At 45.7% G+C, this 22979-nt stretch overlaps 1 protein-coding gene across 9 annotated transcripts in view; it reads left to right on the forward strand.

The window, feature by feature from the left end:
* Window positions 1–4026: 4026 nt before the first annotated feature.
* The window catches only part of MARK2 (microtubule affinity regulating kinase 2), a 120236-nt gene continuing 101283 nt past the window's right edge, over window positions 4027–22979 (forward strand). For 4 of the 9 annotated variants that reach the window (XM_035098414.2, XM_035098419.2, XM_035098418.2 and 1 more), the window contains exon 1: window positions 4027–4678. In XM_035098414.2, the coding sequence (XP_034954305.1) occupies window positions 4622–4678 (57 nt within the window). In that variant the 5' untranslated portion in view covers window positions 4027–4621. Of the gene's footprint in view, window positions 4679–7613; window positions 22978–22979 lie in introns of those variants that run through there. The other 5 variants (XM_035098421.2, XM_035098423.2, XM_035098422.2 and 2 more) reach the window with 2 other exon arrangements.

Here is a 22979-nt window from a genome sequence, read left to right on the forward strand (position 1 = left end):
ATGTTGAAGAATCATTGCTTTCCTCCCTGCCCCACTTCTTACTAGCATCTTGTTGAGATGCTAGGTTCTGCCTGCCAGGTTCTCCCTCCTCCTTAGTCTCAATATTGCCATGTATGGTCTAGTTGAGGTTTCTGCATTGCTAGATGACCCTCGGGGTCCCTTCTGATGATTCTATGAAAATTCAGCCGGGTGGAGGAGAAGGATAGAGGGCAAAACTATAGCTTGTGGACTCTCCTTGGCTTCCTCCCTGCCTTCCACCCCACCAGTCCCAAGAGAGACACCAGCCGCTCTGTCAGGCATTTAACCTGTCAGAGCTTAAGCAACTATTTGATGATTATGTCCTCTAAGCTGTGCACACATTACTGTCTTCTCCGTCTTCCCACCGCTGGCGTCTGAAGCTGAGTGCACATGTCTTTAGCCCAATCCTTAGGCATCCCATAGTTTCTCGAGAAATGCTCCCGTTTGATGCACTTTCTGTCAAAACAGCTTCCATCTGACTTGAAAGCAGAAGCCGCGGTTAAGCCAAGGTGTGTACATTTGAGATGTGTTTCTGCACATGCTCAGATGAAAGCACCACCAGATCAGATATCAGCCCCAGGAAAATAAATCAAGTACAGTAATGTGCATTGGGTGAAGACAACCCCACACAGTCCCTGGTGTGTACAGCAACATTAAAAAGCAATTTGAAACATGACGGTGGGGGTGGATGGGGAAAACTACTGTTCTGTGTTTTAAACCAGCAATGCGTACATAGGCATAGTCTGGTATGCAGCAGATTCCTGTGTTCCTACAGAACCACGGTTTTGTTCATACACAAATTTATTAAATCAATTAGCTAAGATTTCTTTAGTTGGGTAGTGGGCCAAGGATACCATCCTACAGGGTGAGATCCATTTGGGAGTAAGAACTGTTCAACTCAGCAGAACTTAGCTGGTATAGCTCAGCTGGTATAGCATGAGACTCTTAATCTTAGGGTCATGGGTTCGAGTCCCGCATTAGGCAAAAGATTCCTGCATTGCAGGGGGCTGGACTTAGATGACCCTCGCGGTCTCTTCCAACTCTAGAATTCTATGAATTATGCCTAGGAATGCGCTGGGGCTAACGGCGCTAAATTAGCTGCAATGCCTCACTAATACCACCAGGGAGCAGAGCACAACTGCATATTTTCCCCATTCAATGTTTGGGCCCCAGTGCAGCCAGTTTAGGATGAGTGTTGGAAGCAGGCGCAGGGGGGTCAGAATCCTGGGATTCCGCTGAGCAGAGTGAGCAGGAGGGTCCTCAATAAGAGCTCCAGGCTGGCTCAACACATTTTAAAGTGAAGGAAAATGCATATCTGTTCCTGACCGTCTTGTTTGTTGAGCATTCATCCTGGCTTGTTTGCAAGGAAGTTAGTGGAAGGGCCGTAGCTCCGTGGACAGGGAATCTGCTTTGCATGCAGAAGGTCCCAGGTTCAATCCCCGGCATCTCCGGGTAGACCTGGAAGAAACTCCCTGTCTGAATTTGCAGAGAGCCACTGCCAGTCAGTGTAGCGAATGACCTGACTCATATATTCACAGAATGTTGGAGTTGGACGGGATTCCCAGTGGTCAACTAGTTCAACCCCCCCCCCCCCCATGCAGAAATCAGCTAAGGAATCGCTGGTGGGTGGTCACCCAACCTCTGATTAAAAACCTCCAATGAAGGTGAGTCCATTTCACTGTCAAACAGCTCTTCCCATCAGAAAGTACCACCAGAAATCCAGAGAGACTCAGCAGAAGGCATTTTCCTGTATTCCTACATTTTTAGACAACGCCGGCTATGAGCATTCATTTTGATTTGCTCACAGGGAGGTTAGACCCCATTGTGTCATGCAGGTGTTATTCCAGCGTGTTTCCTTGTTGCTTTTGTTTACTGCACAGACATCCAATGGGCCAGTGAGGGAGCTGGTTTGTTGTGAGAGAGCCTCAAATGAACTCTAATTGCACCAATTAAATTTGGGATTGAATCCCACCTGAAAATAGCAACTGTCTGGAAGGGCCCTAAAATTAACCGAACAGTACCACTGCAGGGCAGGCATGGTTTTAAACACACACATAAACGCTAACAACTGGCGCATTTTCCATTCCGCTCTGACTCCACAGAGAAGTGTGCACAGTCTTCATCCTTTCAACAGCAGCATCAGCCACATGCAAGATTTTCGCTGCATAATTTCCCACCCACCTTGTTAGCAGTTCTTATGTGAGAGATCCTTCTTCAGGAAGCGAAAGGATAAGGTGTGGAGGTGGGGGGTGGGTGAACAGCTGGGGAAGCTTTTAAACACCTCTCATTATTTAAAAAAAAAAGGCAAGGGAAAGAGGAAATATATTTGTTAACTAATAAATAGTGCCTGAGTTTGCTTCTATCCCTTTATTTATTTATTGCATTCATATCCAGCCTCCCCCCCCCCCCCCCGCCGCAGGGAGCTCAGAGTTTTACAATATGGTTCTCTTGCTCCTCATTTAATCCCCACAACAACCTTGTGAGGTAGGACCGTTAGGCTAAGAGGTAGTGACTGACCCCAAGGTCACTTATTTAGCTTTAGCCTTTAGCTTTGCAACATCAGTTTAGCATGCACACGAAAGCTCATACCAAAATAAAAACTTAGTTGGTCTTTAAGGTGCTACTGAAGGATTTTTTTTATTTTACCACAGTCTTGGTTTAGTCCCAAATAAATTTTGCTGTCATTATCCAAGAGGCTAATGCAGGGGTCAGCAAACTTTTTCAGCAGGGGGCCGGTCCACTGTCCCTCAGACCTTGGGGGGGGGGCGGACTATATTTTTTTTGGGGGGGGGGGAAATATGAACGAATTCCTATGCCCCACAAAGAACCCAGAGGTGCATTTTAAATAAAAGGACACATTCTACTCATGTAAAAACATGCTGATTCCCGAACCGTCCGAGGGCCGGATTTAGGAGGCGATTGGGCCGCATCCGGCCCCCGGGCCTTACTTTGGGGACCCTGGGCTAATGGGGCACCCCTTCTGGGATTTGGCAGCCTGTCAAGGGTTTAGGGTTTCATAAGGCAGCAACTTTAGACATCTGCTTAATTAGTTAAAATATTTGGTGCTCCTTACAGGTGCCACTTAATACCTACGTACTATCCTGTGTTTGTAAAAACTTGGTTGTTTAGTTTGGCAGAACCTACTCTTTGGAACTCCTTGCCTATTGAGATCAAGCAGGAGACTTCGTTGTACTCTTTGCAGCACCTGCTAAAAACATCCCTGTTTAGAGAAGCCTCCCCAGGTGCTTAGAAATCTGAGATAATTTTCAGACCCTCCAAGTGTCCCTATTTTTCCGGGTACAGTTCCAGATTTACGGAAGCCACCCTGGTTTCTTATTTGATCCCAGAAATGTCCCATTTTTCCTTAGGACGTCTCTATTTTCATCGGAGAAATGTTGGGAGGGTATGAATTTTGATCTGTTTTAGTATTTTAACTTCTGTATGTTTTAAAGCAGGGTTGTTGACTTTTCTCCGTTTTCTCATTTTCAAATTCTTGTAAACCACATTGAGGTTGTTGGTTGTTGTTTTTTACAGTCAAGCGGTGTATAATTTTTTTGAAATTAATAGAGAGACACAGACACACACAATATATATTTATTTTTCTGCCCATCTGGCTTCTCACTTTTAGACCAGAGGATGGAGGAGAAATTAATTCGGATATTTCCGTGGAGCCCGAACAGGAGACAATTCGGGTATTTCCGGACAATGCCAACCAGAGCCTATTCGGCTGTTTACGTCCATTTCCGAACTTCTCTCTCTCTCTCTCTCTCTCCACAGGTTTCCGGATGTTGCCGCTACCTTCCCCCCTCCCTCTCGCAGTGACTTTCTCTCCAACCCCAACGCTATAGAAAGCTTTAGCCACGCCCTCTCCTTTCCCTCCCTCCCTCTTTCCTTGCCCAACCAATCAACTCTCCACCTGCGCCTTCGTGTTTTTCCGTGCACCGTGGGAAGTGGAATCGGCTTGGCGTTCGAAACTCTCCGCCAGACCGCTGGAGGGTAGCGGATGACGAGAGCAAGGCGTGCGAAGCCGCCGTTGTTGTCGAGGCCGCTTTCGAGTGTTTCCGGAAAACAGGCGGAACTTCCCGAAGCCCGGCGGAGGCGGCCATGTTGGGAGCCTCCGCTGTGTGAAGCTGAGGGGCGGCGAGTGGAGCTCGGGCACCGGCAGTGACGGGAAAACGGTGTCCGGGCCCGGTTCTGGAGGCGCGCCGGGGCTCGGAAGCCTCAGACCAGACAAAGGCTCGCTTTGGGTCCCGGCGTTTCCCCGCTTCGGGTTTTTTCGACCGGTGCGGCCTTGTCCCCGCGCCTCATCCTCGGCCTCGCGTGAACTGTCAAGCCGGGCACCCCTCATTCAAACCCGGCGGAACGCGGGACCCACCTATGTATAGGCGGTGCTGGTGCCTTCCGACCACCCATTGAGCCCCATATCCCCCATGCTGGTGGCTTGGCCGCCCCCCTCGCCGTGAGGAGGAGGAGGAGGAGGAAGAGCCGGAGGAGGAGGAGGAGGAAGACCCCGACCCCTTCCAGCTGGGTCAGGGCGAAGTAGAAGGGAAGCAGCTGAGCAGCAGTGGGGGGACTCTCCCCTCAGGCCCTGCCCAAGGGAGCCATGTCGAACAGTGGTCGGAGTCCCCTGCCCACCCTCAATGAGAGAGACACGGAGCAGGTAAAAGGGCTGGATGTGCATTTGGGGAGCGGGTGGGATCCTATAGGGAAACCTAGGGGGTTCCTTGATCCCACATATATTCCTTCTGTTAGGGTTAATGGGGATGGGGAGGCATGTCTAGGTTCTTCTTTGAAAGGAAAAAGGAAAAGTGATCCTGGTTCGGTTAGTCCAGCACATGTGGGAAATGTAGCAGAGGGAATCTTCTTCTTTCCCCATATCACAGAAATGTAGTGGTACATCTGTTTGTGTGGGTATGTGAAGCCTCCCACGTATCCCTCCCTCCCCCCCCCCGCCCCAACCAGGCTGTTGTCGGAAAGCAGACAGATATTTTTAAAAACACAGCACCACACGGGTGGCAATCCTGCATGGGAAGCTGGATAAGTGCTGTCCCTTTAAGAGTTGTGTGGTAGGGAGAATCTAGCCAGATGAGATGTTCTTCACCTCCTACCCATTCCCCCTCCTCAGTCTAAGTCTCTGCAGCACTATGATGGGAAAAGCTTAAGGCTGCCACTTTCCTTTTTAATTGCCTGTGCTCCTGTGCCTTTAAAAAAAACCCTATAAAAGCATTTTGAGGCATGCAGAAATATAGCAGGTGAAGCGTTGTTCAGCTGTTTGTGCCATTCCAGGGAGTGTGCTTCTCTTGTTTTTATTTCCTGTTTGATTGGCAGGTGCAGGGAAAGATTGAAAAGGTACAGAAAAGAAGGGGCAACCCTGACCTCCTCTCTGCTCCAAAGATGTGGGGGTGGAGCTGCATCTGATTTGATTTTCCCTTCCTTGTAATGTTTAAAGGAGCATTCTTGGTGGAGCAGCTTCCCATGAAGAGATATTGTTACATCTTTTTTTTTTAAGTGACCCTGCTCCTGTGTTGCTTTTCAACAGTAGGTTGTTGTGGAGAAATTCAACAGGCATAACTCTCACCATCACTGATTCATCTCTTATGTGGGGGATGCAGGGGAAAGCTTACCTTTCTAGATTTCATGAGCAGGGTTAACAAAGCAACTGAATGAATGGCAACCCTGCCCTGTAAACTTTGGGCAAGGCTTGAGTGCTAGGAGGAGGCTGGGAAAGGAAACCTTCAGGTGCATTACCTTCTTGTAAAAGTGGATGTGTGGGGTAATTGGGAGTGGTGGCAGAAGTGAACAACATGCAGGGTAACATTCAGGGGGATAGATAAAAACACCAGGAGCTGGGGAAGAAGCAGCTATTTGGGTGGAGTTACTACTACCTGTTACTTGTTTGGGACATTGTGAAAGGTATCGCTTTGGTGAATGGTTTGGGTAACAAGCAGCCATTGCTGGGACAAATGAAAAGAACAACTGAATCACAGGAAGGTGCATCTTTTCTCTTTTTATCCAGAAAGAACACTTGGGAACAGTACTTAATAGTGAACAGTGCTGGTACTGAGAGGAGATGTATTGGTTTGTTTGCTGGACTGAAAAAGACAATTGAGCAATGGATAAGAGGATGAGGTTGAATTGTCAGGAATTGCGTGTGTGTGTGTGTGTGTGTGCAGTCTTGCATTTTATTCTGGGAGATTGAGTCATTGAGTAGTCTTCCCCTTTTTGCTCTTTTATGGCAGGGAGTGCTGTTGTGGGGTGCATTGGGGAGCCAACTCAATCTAGAGAGGCTGCAGGAGGTTGAAAGAGTACCACATGGAAACATCACTCTTCCTCTCCCAATCTCCTATCCCACTTAAGTACATTGTGTGTAGTGGGAGGACCACTTTTGCCTTCATGCTTCTCTTTGTATTATTTTGGATTGAGGAAGCTAGTCAGTGAAGCAGGTGGAGGATAGCACATTTTCTGACATGCAGATAGGTCAACTACCTCAACTGAGTTTGAGGTTTGATGTTGCCCAAATGATTCCTTAAACCACCTATAAGATTGCAGAGTCCAGTTCTGAGAGGTACATGTCAGGAACACTCTGTCACTTAGGTTCAGTCCCCATTCTGGAGTGCACTACCATGGGGGTTATCTCTGAACATGATGTATGTGTGTAGCATGAGTTAATTGCCCAGGTGCTGTGGACAAAGAGCATCTCCTCAATGAAGGTATACTGTTTTCATTCCCTTAAAAGGGGTTTCATCCAAGAGTTTGAAGCAACACCTTAACTTGTCTCCCCCCCCCCAAGCTGACATATCCTTAGAGATTCTAAGTGATGAGGCATCATCTTGTTTGGGTGACTTCTGAGTGCCTACCTGATCTACCGTGTTCCTCCTAAAATAAGACGTGCCTCTAAAATAAGCCATGGCACGATTTTCTAAAGGAAAAAAAAAGACATCCCCCCAAAATAAGACGTGTTGGGGTATTGTCTCTCCCGGGTCCCGCTGGGTCTCGCTGAGTTGCTCCGCAGCGCTTTGCCCCACAGCGAGCCCTTCAAGGCGCCGCCGCCGCTGGCCACCAGGTGCTGCTGCGGATGCGACGTCGGCTCCTCCTTCCGCCGGCCGCCGCTCATTGTCCTCTTCGACCGCCGCCGCCTCCCTCCCTCCCCGCCGGGCCGCTGCTGGGTCGGGGCTCGAGCGGGAGCCGGCAAAGACAGGCGCGCGCTGCTGTCTTTGCTGGCTCCCGCTCGAGCCCCAACCCAGCAGCGGCCCAGCGGGGGGGGGGGGGAGGCGGCAGCGGCGCGCCTGTCTTTGCCGGCTCCCGCTCGAGCCCCGACCCAGCAGCGGCCCGGCGGGGAGGGAGGGAGGGAGGCGGCGGCGGCCGAAGAGGACAATGAGCGGCGGCCGGCGGAAGGAGGAGCCGACGTCGCATCCGCAGCAGCACCTGGTGGCCAACGGCGGTGGCGGCGCCTTGAAGGGCTCACTGTGGGGCAAAGCACTGCGGAGTGTTCCGCCTGGGAGGACAAGGTGAGGCCTAGGCCGGGCTGCGCTACCTCAGTGGCAGGGAGCGTTGGCCCCGCGGGAGCCCCTTGGCATGGAGGAGCTGTGTTGGCCGGAGCCTCGGCTGCGGCGATTCCAGGGGAACCTGCGATGTCGGCTGTGGCAGCGGCGGGCCGAGCCTCCCAGGGTAGTAGCTTAAAAAAAAAAAGACATCCCCTAAAAATAAGCCATGTTGTGTTTTTTTGGCAGAAAAATAAATATAAGACGTGTCTTATTTTAGGAGAAACACGGTATCTGTGGCCAATTTTGTAAATGACACAGTTCAAGTATTGCAAGCACTCCACACATGTTGTTCAGGTAATCCTTGCAATCCAAAGTAGAGCAATATTGTCCCTATGTTTCAAGTGTAGGGTGGAGACTGAGAGAAGTATGGTTTCACCAAGGCCACCTTCTGAGTTTGTGGTGATGTGCAGTTTGGACATGAGACTTCTCAGCTGCTGTGCTACATGTGGAATGCACATAGAATATTTATTTCAGTTTTATAAGCTACAGTACCTTCTTTCAAACTAGGAGCATTGCTGTGTCAGGTCAGAGAAAGATCTTCTGCTGCATCCTATTCTCACAGTGGCCAAGCAGATGCCCTAAAGCAGAGCTTTCCAAACTGTGTCGTGACATGTTAGTGTGTTGGCTACAGTGTGTAGGTATGTCGTGCAAACACTCCCCATGCTCCTCCTGGGGCTGGAAATGGGTTGGTTTAACATCTAGTTTGCTAGTAAAACTGAATTACTGTTTCGCGAAATGATGCGTGTCTAAAAAGTGTGTCACCAACATGAAAAGTTCTGCCCTAAAGGGAAGCACGCAAACAGGACCTGAGTGCAACAGCAGCTCCCCCCACTTGTATTTCTCAACAACTGGTATTCCAAGGCATACTGCTTCTGACACTGGGGACAGAACATAGACGTTGATAGCCTTACCCTCCATGAATTTACCCTCTAAGGTGGTGGCTATCACTACCCTCCTCTTTGTGCAAGTTCCATAGTTTAACTGTGCTGTGTGATTATGTGCTGTGTGAAGGAAGTACTTTCTTTTGTCTGTCTTCTTTCTTTTATCTGTCCTGAATCTTACAACAATCTTTTCTTGGCTGCCATAGCTTATTTTTTGCTACCGTACATGAGGAGTGATCATATGTACTCTCTCCTGCCTCCTTACGTCACTTGACTGCCCCCAGAACCAGCACTCCCTCAGAACCGAGAAGAGGATAAAAACCCACTTCCCACCCTTTTTGTCTCATTCATCCCTGTTATATGCCTCTTTCTCTCTCCAACAGCTTTTTGCTCTTGTGGGCTGCTCTTTGCAGCTTCCGCAATCTCTTAATTGCGTTGGTGGGACAATTCTTTCTTTGGTTGGGCTGGGGCAGGTGGGTGGAGGAATGCAGCAAGGATTAGGTGAGCTGTAGCTGATGGTTAAAAATTTCCTCTGTAGTTATAAAATACATGTATCTTGGGCCACATCCATACATTTGAAACCACATTAAGAATCATGACTTCTCCCAAGGATTCCCAGGAAGTGTAGTTTTTTAGATATGCCGAGAGTTGTTAGGAGTCCCCTATTCCCCTCTCAGAGCCACAATTCCTAAAGTAGTTTAACAACCAAACCCTCTTCCCAGTGTAATTGTAGCTCTGTGAGGGGAATAGGGGTCTCCTAACAACTGTCAGTACCTTTAACAAGTTGCAGTTCCCATGATCATTTGCGGGAAGCCATGGCTCTTAAAGTACTATTATACACTTTAACTGTCTAGTATGGATGTGGGCTTGCCCTTGGTAGTTCAGCCCTATGAGGAAGCATGGTTGAGCAGTAGCTTGTGGGTGCCATTAATGGGGTGACTCAGTGGCAGACAGAGATAAATTTAGGTGGCACAATCCACTGAGAATTTCTCCCGCACATTCCTCATTAAAGTGAATGAGAATGCTAGTGCAAGAGCACAGTTCATTTTTTTCAACAGTGCCACCTTGTCTTTAGCTGTGATTCCTAATTGCAGGGGTTGGGCTAGATGACCCTTGGGTGTACCTTCCATCTCTACAATTCTTTGAGTCTATGAGAATTTCCTGATGGATTGTGCTCCAGGTTATTGAGTTGTGGGTGGTAGTGGAGCGGGGAAAGGGCTTTAGAGCACCTGCTTTGCATTCAGAAGGCTCCTGGTTCAATCCCTATCATCTCCAGAATGAGAAAACCCCATGTCGGAAACCCTGGAGAGCTGCTGCCTGCCAGTGTAGACAGTACTAAGCTTGATGGACCCAATGGTCTGACTTGGCAAAGGGAGATTCCTGTATTCCAATGAGAGTGTGCTGTTGGGGTTGTCCAGTGTGTGGACTGACTCATTCCCAGCGATTTATAAATCTCCCCATTTCAGCTTGCAATGGCTGCACCTCACTTTGGCAATTGAACACTATGACCTTAGGGTGATGGGTGGGTAATTAATGGTGGTAGTGGGAGTAATAATAATAATAATAATAATAATAATAATAATAATGCACCACACTGTCCCGTCTTTGCCAGGGTGATGGGTAATCCTGAGCACCTGCCTAATTTTGCATCTATCCATTTAGAGACACCTTGAATCCACTGCCCTATTATGTGATGCTGTTGCTTGCTCTTTCCTCTTTCTGCTTTCTGACATATTTTTGGCCTTATGAGAAGGTTGGGAAACAACTGCTGCCGCCTCTTTGGGGAAGGGCCATTGTTCAATGGTATTGCAGCTTTGCATGCAGAAGTTTCCAGGTTTGATCCCTGGCACCTTTGCATAGGGCTGGAAATGTCCCCTGCTAGAAACCCTGGAGAGCCACCATCAGGGTAGGCAAAGCAACATCCGGTGTCCAAGAGATGCTGTTTCCTTTGCTAGCACACTGGGTGCTCTGCTTTTGAAACTCCTACCGAAGTAAATTTCTCCCTTCTCCTTAGAAAGTAACTTCCTAAGGTGACACTTCCTGATCTTCCCAGAGGTGGGGGCCATGTTAGTCTGGTGCAGCAAAAATAAAGAGTCTTGCGGCAACTTAAAGACTTAGCACATTTATTGCAGCATATGCTTTTTTGGATGCATCTGATGATACATGAATTGTTATCCTGAGTTACACAGGTGTATACAGTATACTGTATTCCCATGGTTTGGTGGCTGGCTGGCTGTAAACCTCCCTGGTAAGAGGGAAATGAAATGCAGAGAGTGATAATTACATAATTAACTATGGTAATTCACAAAACAGTTATTGATAATAAAGACATCCTGGCATTTAACACAATTAACACACACATAATGCATTGAAATCCTTTGTCTTGAGCTAATTCACAGGTGATGGTATTAAAACTCTTGCTGTATTGAAATCCAGCACTTCCGTGTTGCTATTTCACTTGTGATGTTCCTTTGTTCCAGAATGGCTACTTTAAGGTCATCTACAGAGAATATTTTGGGTGGGTGAAATGTTCCCCCTGCTAGCTTTTTAATATAGACTTTTCTGATGTCAGGTTTGTGTCCATTATTCTTTTGGATAGAGACTGGTCTGTTTGTCCTACATAGAATGTAGAAGGGCATTCCTGACAAATGATGCCATATATCACATTGGAATATGAGCAGGTGAATGAACACTTGATGTCGTGGATGACATTACTGTATTAAGTCCTGTAATAGTGTTGCCAGGGTAGACATGGGGATAGAGTTGGCATCTGCTTCTCATAATAACTTGTGTACCCTGCTGGATCACCTGTGTGGTGCTACCTCTCTTCCCCATATTTTCTGTTTCCATCATTTCAGATCCCTTCTCAGAATCCCCCTCCACAAAGCCTTTGGTTCAACTGCACATTCCTAATCACAGTGCTATAGGTTGGGGAAACCTGTGGCACACCCGCCCTCTCATCCAGCCCTCTGGATGTTGTTTGTTTGTTTGTTTACCATACTTATGTTCCTCTTAAGGCAGTCTGTAAGTAATATATAATAATAAGTACAGTATATGTAGCAGTGAAACCGAGAAAGTACAATGCAGCTACAATATGGGCTCCTTTGGGGGGAGAGGTAAGGTATAAAGCCAATATGTAATAATAAACAAGAATGATTGCTTTTCAGCCTTTTGGCTAATATCAAGTGTAGTGTAAATAAGAATTTGATGCAATATTAAACAAAGCTGCAATATAGTTCAATAAAACAATAAATCTTTAAAAACAAAAGCATAGCCACACATTTTGAGAGTTATCTGCTGGGAGGGCTCCAGGCCCTGTTAGCTCTCACCAGCACAGCTAATGGCCATGGATAATGGGAACTTCAGTCCAGCAATGTCTGGAGGGCCAAAGGTTAGCCACCCTCAATATAAGGCCTTTCAGTATTAATAATAATTCATGATTTCTTCTGGCTTCTTCATCATGCAGTTTTACATGGCCCTTGTTAAAATGTTGATTTTATTAATATGGTTTTGATTTGTATTCTGCCTTGGAAAGTTACAGTCATACCTCGGTTTAAGTACGCCTTGGTTTGAGTACTTTCAGTTTAAGTACTCCGCGGACCGTCTAGAACGGATTAATCCACTTTCCATTACTTTCAATGGGTAAGTTCGCTTCAGGTTAAGTACAGATTTCCGGAACCAATTGTGTACTTAAACTGAGGTACCACTGTACTTAGAAAGGTAGCATATGCATAATGCATTGATAACAACAATTGATTAATGGAATAAAAATCTGTTTGGATCATTCTTGGGAAGATTCTTGCAACTCTCTAATCCAAGCAGGTTAAATAGCAATGAGGGCAACTCATTGGTGTATTGAGCGTTACTTACTCTCCACTGTTGTGTTTGTGTGTTTTAAAAAGGGGGGGAGTTGTGCTTTTCCAGAAGTTAGTTGCAGGGTGGGGCAAGACAGGGTGCAGCAACTGTTCCGGTTCTGCAAAGACTGTGAGCGCACCTTGTGACGTGCTTAACAGATTACAGGGGAAAGGTAGCAAGGGTAGGTAGGGGTGGTTACTTGAAAACACCAGCTGCAGGAGAGAGGCCTGGCAGGCCTTGAATTCCTTCTCAATGAGCCTTCACCCACTGGCTTTGCTGTCCTCTCCTCCTCCTCCTCTGGTGAGTCTCCTTAGGCCCAGCGGGTCAGCAGTAGTGCCGCCTCCTCAGTTTTGGCTCCCACAGCTGCCTTCCACTTGATTGTGCTTTTCCTTATTTTCCCAGGGGAGAGTGGTCACCCTCCCTATGCGTTACAGGGGCGGAGGGGGTGGGAAGCCTCTAACTCGAGTCTTTGGGGCTCTCCTCTTTCTTGCTTTCTCTGCAAGCGCATGCATGTGTCTTAGCAACAGAGCCTGAAAAGGACAGCTAGCATGGAAATGAGACAAGTATAACAGTGGACTAAATATATCTCCAGCATCCTTTATCTTAGGGGTGGCAGAGGATGAAAAAAAAGGAAAGGAAAGGAAAAGAAGGTTTGAATCTGGTGCCTGGTACCTTTTCTTTTGAGCCCTTCTAGCTTTGGTCTCATCAGTGTTTTTTAAAAAAACAAATGTGGGTCCAGAGAAAGGAAAGCACACCCTCCACCTTGGTTTATAAAGCAAGAACATCTATTTATCAAAATAACTAAATTCAGCCAACATTTAAGCATGACTGAATCAAAGTAGTTCTCCCCTCCTCCTTTCACCCTATGCTTTCCTCTGCAGTTTCAGCTTAAACTAGTTGAAGCGGAGGGGGGAGAGCCCATATGACTCAGGTTACCTGTGGCAGCTGCACCTTCTTAACTGAGTAACTGAAATTTTGATTTTTTTTTTGTTTCCTGAAAAGTGTGCTGCTCTTTTCTCCCTGTCCCCTTCCCTGATGAAATTATTTAGTCCCCCTTTCCACCCTGGTTTTAACGTTATAATACATTTCTGTTGCTTCTGGCAGATCTTTCTTTGGTAATCTTAAGTATTCAAGTATCCCCTTTAAAAGTAAAGTGAGGGGAGATTACCCCCATCCCTTGGCCTTGTCTTGATTGGATGCTTGTATACACACAACTTAAACCCTGTTATTATAGAATCTAATCATACAAAACTCCCTTTTTATTGGAAATCCTGTCCCCAGGGGAGAGTTGGTCCACTCAATTATCCTGCTGCTTTTGATGTGTCCGAAACATTTCCGATAAACAGGTCTGTGTGCTACCTTGTGTGGCTGGCTCCATCTCCTGGCTGGTGAAATGGCAGGAGCATGGCTGGTTAGCTTCTGCTCCCCTTTCCAGATGGACCCTCACAGTTGTTCCATCGGTCCCACTGTGCTGCTAGTCTGGGCCCCATCCCTTCCTTGGTGAGAGCTTGTCAATGTGGCAAGAGGGCTGTTTCCAAGGGGCATGGGGGAAGGTATAGCTTGCAGAAGAAGCAGTGTGTGTGTGTGGGGGGGGTGACACAGCCCTTTGTTGCTGAAGAAGTGAACCCCCACCATTCTTGGCTCCCATCTTTTTTAATGGGGGTCAAAGCAAATGTAGAAAAGGGAATGCTTTTGTTTGGATCCAGGTTTCCTAGCTAAGGGTTGTGCTGGTTGAACAGGCCTAATCCAAGTTCCCAGCCTAGAAACTGAATGTCTGAATGACTGACAAGGCCAAAAAGGGAGAAAGGGGTCATGAACTCAGTGGCAGCAAAGTGAGGATTTACATGGAGACAGTTTGCACTTGCTGTCTAGGAGCACAGGCTCCCATATACATAACCACAGCAGGATATTTCCCTTGAAGCATCTCAGCTTTTGAGTTTCGTCATTCTTGGTTGGATCTCTCTGTCCTTCTGTTCGTTATTTCTGTCCCCCCACAATTCATACTGGAAATCTGTGGAGACCAATACCAGTAGGGGTGACTTATGCGTCACTCTTTGCAGCCAGCTGTTTTTGTGTCCCTTCCTCCCACCTTCTTCTTTTTATTCCTGCTTCTTGAGGACCCTTGTGCAAGTGCAGTGGGTGAGATGCAGTGACTGGATATCATGTGTGTCCTGGCAGCACATTTATTTAGCCTTTCCATTGGGAGGGTGGAGAACGAGGAGGAGGGCAAAGTTTTCTTGCTTGCCAAACTGGTCAAGCCAGTTCTGATAATGATTGGTGTTCTCTTTCTTTTTCTGTAGTGCTCCGGGAGAGAGATTGAGATTTAAAAAAAAAACACATGCTGTGTGCCTGTTTTGCAAGCTACACTTGATAGATGGTGAACTTTCTGTAACAAGTAGAGGCTGTAGTAAATACTCAGTGGAAGGCTTGGGCTGTAACAGTACATTTTGTTATCCTTTATTACCCAGTAACCAAGGCACGTTCTATGCAGCTATGCAAATTTAGTTGCTTAGACTAGAACACACATAGTCTTAAAACCCCATTCGCAGGTGGAGGAATCTCCTCTCTTGCATCTGTGGTGTGTAATAGTTTGCTGCATTTTTATCAGATTTATTTGTTGCTGTAAATCCCTATAATAATAATAATAATAATAATAATAATTAATAATAATAAATATTATTTATACCCCACCCATCTGGCTGGGTTTCCCCAGCCACTCTGGGCAGCTTCCAACAGAAAAATAAAATAAAATAATCTATTAAACATTAAAAGCCTCCCTAAACAGGGCTGCCTTCAGATGTCTTCTAAAAATCTGGTAGCTGTTTTTCTCTTTGACATCTGATGGGAGGGCGTTCCACAGGGCGGGCACCACTACCAAGAAGGCCCTCTGCCTGGTTCCCTACAACTTGGCTTCTCGCAACGAGGGAACTGCCAGAAGGCCCTCGGCGCTGGATCTCAGTGTCTGGGCAGAACGATGGGGGTGAAGACGCTCCTTCAGGTATACTGGACCGAGGCCATTTAGGGCTTTAAAGGTCAGCACCAACACTTTGAATTGTGCTCAGTATCTTCCCCTGCTCGTGTAACTTTTTTTAAATGTAGGGTTAAAAACCCAAATGTGCTATGTTGGTGTGGCATAGGAGCTTAAGTCACAAATGAGATTCAAATCTCACCTCAGCCACAGATTCAAGGGGCATTGGCAGTGATATGGGGTGGAACCGTTTCCAGAGCATAATTTTTCTATGTGAAATTTTCTGTTTCGTAAGTTCATTCGTAACAATGAATGGATGCCATTGCAAATAAATATTAAGCAAGTTTTTAAACTTCATATAGGTATAATAAACATCTAAAATAAAACTTTCTGAAAACATCTGATCAGCCACTGCAGGAATCAAGATGCTGAACATGGATGTACATGGATCTTTTGGCGAATCTCTCTCTGTCATCTTTAATGTTGACTCTTGTACTATAGCTGCCTGGGCCTTCTGGCAAATTCCAAAATAGCAGCTTCTCCATGATCTATGCATTTCCTGGACAATGTCTAAATGGCAAAGATCTGAACAGAAGCCTTCTCCCTCTGCCCTAACTAACGTGGCACTTGGGACCAGTTTTTCAGCTTTGGTTGAGCTGTGTGTCTTGAAGCCATGTAGTCTGCAGTAGTATTGGAGCTACTCAGTGTGTTTTGGAAAGAAGTACAACTGGATCTCTCAGTATTCCACTGACCAGTGTTTTAATCAGTAGAGGTGTTCAGGAAATTTACTTTGGGGAAGGAGGGGGTAAACATTTGCAAAGAAGGGATCTGATACCATTCCACAGGACCAGCCCTACCACTGGCAGAGTGAGGCAGCTGCCTCAGGCTTGGAAGATGCTGAGGTTGCTACTCAGATGTTAGAGGGCAGAGCTGTGCATGCCCTCTGGCCTGCCCCGCCCCCAACACTGTTCCATCTCTAGTACTGAAGTAAGGTTCAGCAATTCAGTCAAGAGGAAGGACTGTAGGCCCATGGTAGAGCAGCTGCATTCCATGGAGAAGGTCCCAGGTTCAGTCCTCGCATCTCCAGGTGGTGCACTGCTGAGAGACAGATCACTGCCTGAAATCCAGAAGAGCGGCTGTCAGTAAGTGCAGACAATACTAAGCTAGAAGGGCCAGTACTGTAGTCTGATTCATTATGTTCCTAACTCCTGGTCTGATTGGCTTCCCAGCTGGTGCTCTCAGGAGGTGGAGGAGACATGATTACTTGGTTATTTTTTAAAGAACACCCCATTTGCCATTTCTAAGTGTGTGGAGAAACATCCCAACTTTTGGCCCCGGGGATGTAGTAAGCTGGTGAGTACTTTGCCCCCCCCCAGTTCACCACACAGGTAGAGCAGTGTGGCTATGCTTATGGGCATGGGTAGGCAAACTAAAGCCTGAGGGCCAGATCCAGCCCAGTTGCCTTCTAAATCCGGCCCGCGGACGGACCGGGAATCGGCATGTTTTTACATGAGTAGAATGTGTCCTTTTGTTTAAAATGCATCTCTGGGTTATTTGTAGGGCATAGGAATTCGTTCATTTTTTCCCTTCAAAATATAGTCCGGCCCCCCACAAGATCTGAGGGACAGTGGACCGGCCCCCTGCTGAAAAAGTTTGCTGACCCCTGCTTTTGGGCCATTAGAAGCTCTGTACCGTGTTTCTCATATTATAAGACACGTCTTATATTTATTTTTTCCTTAAAAAAAACCACTATGGCTTATTTTCAAGGGATGTCTTATTTTTTTCCTCCTCCTCCTGCCACGGCCAGCATTGCTGCTGCGCCTATCACTATGTCTTATTTTCGGGGTATGGCTTATATTCCTTGAATGCTTAAAAATCCTGCTATGGCTTATTTTATGGGTGTGTCTTAAAATATGAGAAACAGGGTAGCTAGCATTGCAAATCAGGAGGCAGTTTGCAGAAAATGTGGATTTCTTTGGGGGGGGGGTTCCCTGTACCTGGAATGATCAGTGTTATGCTTGCAGTTAGAGATGTATTAAAAGAAAGAATGATACCCTTCCAATAGTGCCTTTAAAAAAAAAAATCAAATGTGCGAAATGCACAGAGGGAAAAAAATGCTCATTAAGCAATCCAGGACCTGGGTTAGGAGAGCAGAGCGGCGTCAAAGTTCCCTCTGTGCATAAATCTACTTTTAATTAAAACTACCTGAATGGGAGACTTGAATGTTCTCTCTCTCTCTCTCTCTCTCTCTCTCTCTCTCTCTCCATCTCTCTCTCTCTCTCTGGCTTTCCATCCTGAAATCTCCTCTGTACATTATCCGTCATAAGGTTTACTCAGAGCACACAATGTTCTGTTACAGTTTCAGTTCGGCAAACTCGTTTTCCCTAGCTGCTGACTTTTTTCCAGGCCATGTGTTTGGATTCACGTGCCTTCAGGTACAATGGATTGCAACAGGCTCTGTTGCTGTCTTAAGACTACTTCAATTTTCTGAATATTAAAGCTCATTTTCTTTGCAATGTGGAAATTAGTTATTGCATGGAGATAAGCCTCCAGGTTATAGGTTCTGCTTTAATACTACTAACTGCCACACCTAAGAAGTAATGTGGCTGGGGATGGGGCCTGTGCCATAGTGGCTATGTGTTCATGCAGTAGCCAAAATCGCAGTCAACCTGGTATAATTAGGCTTGCTGCTGTACAAGAAGATTGTAGAAATTATTACTGTTTGCTTTTTAACCCATGTTGATCCTACATGGCAGCCTCCAATTTAAAATAATTTAAAAATATGTGTGTGTACTAGAATTATTCATTTCCTGGCATCTCCAAGTAAGGCTGGGAATTAAAACCTGCCAGTCAGTGTAGACAGTAGTGAGCTGGGTAGACTAATGGTCTAGCTTTAGCACAAGGCAGTTTCTTATGTATTTGAAAAACAAGAGCAACTTTCATTTAAGTTAAACAAGGCATTGGGAATTGGATCCAGCAGGTTTCCCCACCACTAGTGGTCCACTTTCACCTGTGGACGGTAAGGTGAATGGTTTGAGGGCTGTTACTCCTCAATTTTGATTTACGTTTAAGCCACCAGGTGTTCTTTCAGACTGAGAATAAGAAAGGAGAATGGTGAATGGTGTTTGTTGAATTGCCATTGGGTTGGGTTGTAGTGAATAATAATTATCATTTATATGGCATCTTTTTGAATAGTGCTGGTATTGGCCTTGGGCAGTTCCTAGGGCTCACAGGTGTTTTGGAACTGGGCAGCCATCAATTTCCTTCAGTTCCCCAGAGCAATACAACTTTGGGTGCTCTGGTGCACTGTGGGATATTTAAAACTGTGGCCTCTCAGCCACTTGCAACAGCCTTGTAAGGTAGGTCAGGTGTTGTTTCAGATGGGGAGTTGAGATAGTAATCTGCCTAAGGTCACCCTTGGAAAAAAAAATCAGACTGGGTGCTCTTTGGTTCAGTTGTTGTGATTGTTGGTCATTAATTTGATTCAGCATTCTTGTAGTAAAGAATCTTATTCCAGATTGGAACAGTGGCTTGTGCAGGGTTTTTTTTTTACATTGAGCCCCAGCGCCCTCATCTACCGTATATACAGAGAGGGTTGAATATTTACAATATGGTATGATCACATCTTGTGTGGGTGTTACATTCTGGTGCCTGTGTATGCATCTTTATATTTCTGGAGCACATGCACTGAGCAGGCCTTGCCCAGTAAGTAAGCTAGAGAGCTTAAAAGCTCTGTCTGTGCAAGAAAAACCTGATGCAAAAAGAGCTTTTAATGTCTTTATCTTGCGTGCATTTAATTTGTGCAGTTTCAACCAGCTGGCCTTCACATGCACATGGTTGAAATGGCACAAGTTAAATGCATGTAAGTTGCGATCATACTGTATCTGTCAGACACTTGGTTTGTTGTATTTTATGTAAAAGTAATTACTGTCTGTTACATTGGTTTGATTATTTGTTTTGGTTCTAATTCATTTCTTCTACAAATATATAACTGTATTGAGGAATAATTCACTTTAATCCTAAAGTCAGCTTCTGTGTCAGGATTCCATAGTCCACTGTTGGGCAGCACCTTTATTAGGGCCAACTAAAGAAATCACAAAAATGTGGTAAGTTTCGCAGTTTTCCAGCTTGCCGCATTTTTGTGATCCCCACCCCGGCCTAAAACAGCTAACCCTTTTGCTTCTCACATCAGGATTATGTGCAAGGTAATACTGAGCATGTGTATAACTTATTAAGTGTTCAAAAGCACTTTGCTATTTTGTTTATTCCTTACTGTAACTATTTAAGATAGGTTAGTATTATTCCCCATGCTGCAGTTTTGGGGCAGGTGAGAGGTGGCTTGCCTAAAACCACATGGTAAGTCCTTGGCAGAGATGACATTTGTGCTGGTGACCATCTCTGTTTACAGCTAGTTCTCTAAGCCACACCAGCTCTCTTCAGAATGTTTGCCAGTGTCAAAGGAGAGATTGCACAAACACAACACCTGCTACCTGATTCTTTTAGCTGAAGAATCTGGGGATTGAACTTGGAGCCTTCTGAATGCAAAGCAGATACTCTACCACTGAGCCATAGACTCTGCCCAAACTATTCTACAGAGAGCAGGCAAAAGTTGTGCCAGGATTAGCAGCAACTTAAACTGAGTCTGTATGCTGGTGAGCCTGAGGCTTCAAACGGGATGGGAGAAGATGCCACCCTGGACTCCTTTGGGGAGGAAGGGAAGGATGGGATATAAATTGAATGAATGAATAGTGTTAGGACTTCTTCATGGCTCTGTCTGTATCTGGTTGGCTCTTCCTGGCCTGACTATAAATGTTGAGATACTGACAGAAGAGCAGCCCTTACAAGCAGACCAGCAGAATGTGTTTCACTCACACATCTTTCTTGCGAAGTGACATCAATTCATAAACCAACATCACAGCAGATGCCAAGCAGGGATTCTTTCACCTGCACATCTTCTGACATGAAATGTGCCCACGGTGCCTTTATGCCTCTTACATAAGACAAGCTGTACTATCTCTATGTAAGATGAGACTAAAGCTGACTATTCCTGCACTGTTCACTACAGGAAGTAATTTCCCATTGTTTAGGTGGTTTAGGATGGAGAACCTTCTTCCAGTCTAAAGGCTGCATTCCCTTCTGGACAACCTGTGGGCACCATATGACAGTGGTGAGGTAGAGCCAGAAGCAAAAGTGGTTGGTTCACTGGATGTACATGTTTGCCTTTGTGCAGTAGCCCGGCTGGAGAAGCCTGCTAAACTTCTTCACTGCTTCCTTTTGACAAGTGCCAAAGACTTGACTTTTAAGCAGGCATGGACTGGTGACCACTGGTGGTAAAATGACCTACAGGGTCACTGAAATACCCTTACCTAGTAGGGTTTATGGATTACATAGGATGGCATCTTAAAACTTTCGAGATCTATACATTCCCCCCAGAGTCTAACTGAGTGGGTTGGGAAATGATTGTACTATTCAAATAGCTGAAGGGCTGTCATGTATAAGAGGGCAAAAGATTTGTTCTTGCTGCTCCAGAAAACAGGGCTAGATGTAATAGGCTTAAGTTGCAGGAGGGTATATTTTGATTGAACATTAAAAGAACATTATTCATGGTAAAAGCAGTTTGACAGTGATTCCCTACAGGGGTGGGTGGGTTCAGATAAAGGATGAATGACCTGTTGTCTCCTGGATATCCTGCATGAAACCATGTTAGATTTAATGGCCTATAAAGTGCCATTCATCTCTATGGTTTATATAAATGTTTAAGAGAAATGCCAGCTTGGTACAAAAAAACAGCTTCAGATTTGAGAGAGCTAGAGGTGTGAAGAAATCCAAATATAGCATTGGTACAAGAGCTTTAGCAAAAACTAAGCAACATCCTCTTTCAACATACAGTTTCCTTTATTGCTACAAGGATACTCTTCGTGTCGACCCAAAGTGAGGTTATGTGGCTTCCTGAGCCAGCTGCCCCACCCATTTGAGACACCCAGGCATTGAAAAAGATATTTTGTCAGCACTCAGAACTTTTAAATTAATTAGTATGCTATTATTATACAGTCATACCTTGGAAGTCGAACAGAATCTGTACCAGAAGTCCGTTTGACTTCCAAAACATTCGAAAATGAAATTTTGGCTTCTGATTGGCTGGAGAAAGCTCCTGCAGCCAATCAGAAGCCCCGGAAGCCCCATTGGACGTTAGGGTTCCAAAAGAATGTTTGCAAACCGGAACAATTACTTCTGGGTTTGTGGCGTTCGGGAGCCAAAACATCCGAGTTCCAGGCGTTTGGGATCCAAGGTACAACTGTATTTCTCTTTAAAGCTCAGGGTGGCTTTTGACCACACTAGCTGTAAAACACAATTGAAAATGACAACATCAGCAACAATAGTCCTTAAGGCTGTTGTGGACCACTTGTGAACCTATTGTGCACTCAGATCAGCAACAGAAGTCCAACTCGATGGTTCTTCCCAGCTGCCAACCCATCTGAAGTAGGACTTTTTCAAGGCTGTAAAATGGCCTCTCAAGAGAAGCCCAATTGGCTTTTTCACTGCTTCCAGTGGCAAATGCTTGGAGTTGAATCCAACTAAGTGCTACCCACAGTAGATCCATTGAAATCAGTGGACTTAAGTTAGTTATAGCCATTGATTTTAGTGGGTCTACTTTGAGTAGGACTTAGTTGGAGGCATTCCTTCACTTTTGCAGCAGGCATAGACTGGTGGGGTGTTAATTGATTTTCTTTTTTTTTTGCTCCTTTCATATATTGCTTCTAGTATTTTGGTTTTGTGGTGGCATTAAACTTGTGTCTGTCTGTCTGTCTGTCTGTCTGCCCTGCTTTATGAACATTTTTATTGTTGATATTGTGAGCATCTTGAGGGTCTTTAGAACAAAATTCAGAGTTAACATGTTTAAAGAAATGGTCAGTTACAAACAAAATAAAAAAAAACCTTAGAGACCAACTAGCCAATCACCCATTCCCACCACCCTTCTGAGTAATACCCCTCCCCACCCTCTCACTATATATAAGGGTCTGGCGACTTCTGTTTAATTGTATCTGAAGAAGTGTGCATACACACGAAAGGTCACACCAATAACAAACTTAGTTGGTCTCTAAGGTGTTACTGGAAGGAATTTTTTAATTTTGTTTTGACTACGGCAGACCAACACGGCTATCTACCTGTAACTACAGTGGTACCTCTGGATGCGAACGGGATCCGTTCCGGAGCCCCGTTTGCAACCTGAGCAGTGCACAACCTGAAGTGCCGAATCTGCGCATGTGCGTGATGTAATTCGGTGCTTCTGCGCATGCGCGAATCGCCGAACCCAGAAGTAACCCGTTCCGGTACTTCCGGGTTCGGCTCGTTCGTATCCCGTTATGTACGCAACCCACAGTGAAAGTAACCAGAGGTATGACTGTAGTTACAAACAATGTAATTGCAACAGCATAACATGGGACCTTGAATTCCAACAACTATTTTGGAAGAAGTAGATTTTTTTTGCACCCTTTCTGAGAATATTAGAGCAGCTTTGAACTCCTTGAGAGGTCATTCTGTAACCTTGAAGCAATTTTGTTACAGGCTCTCATCTCACCCACAGATGTCCTCACCTCTTGCAGTGTAGGCATACGGAGCCTGTTGTGTAGAACTCAAGCAGCAGTGGGGCTTGTATCGTGAAAGGTGGTCTCTGTCTTACACACATCCTAGGCTGTGAAAGGCTTTGAAGGT

This window comes from Zootoca vivipara, chromosome 17 (assembly GCF_963506605.1).
Source record: "Zootoca vivipara chromosome 17, rZooViv1.1, whole genome shotgun sequence".
Classification (NCBI taxonomy): domain Eukaryota; kingdom Metazoa; phylum Chordata; class Lepidosauria; order Squamata; family Lacertidae; genus Zootoca; species Zootoca vivipara.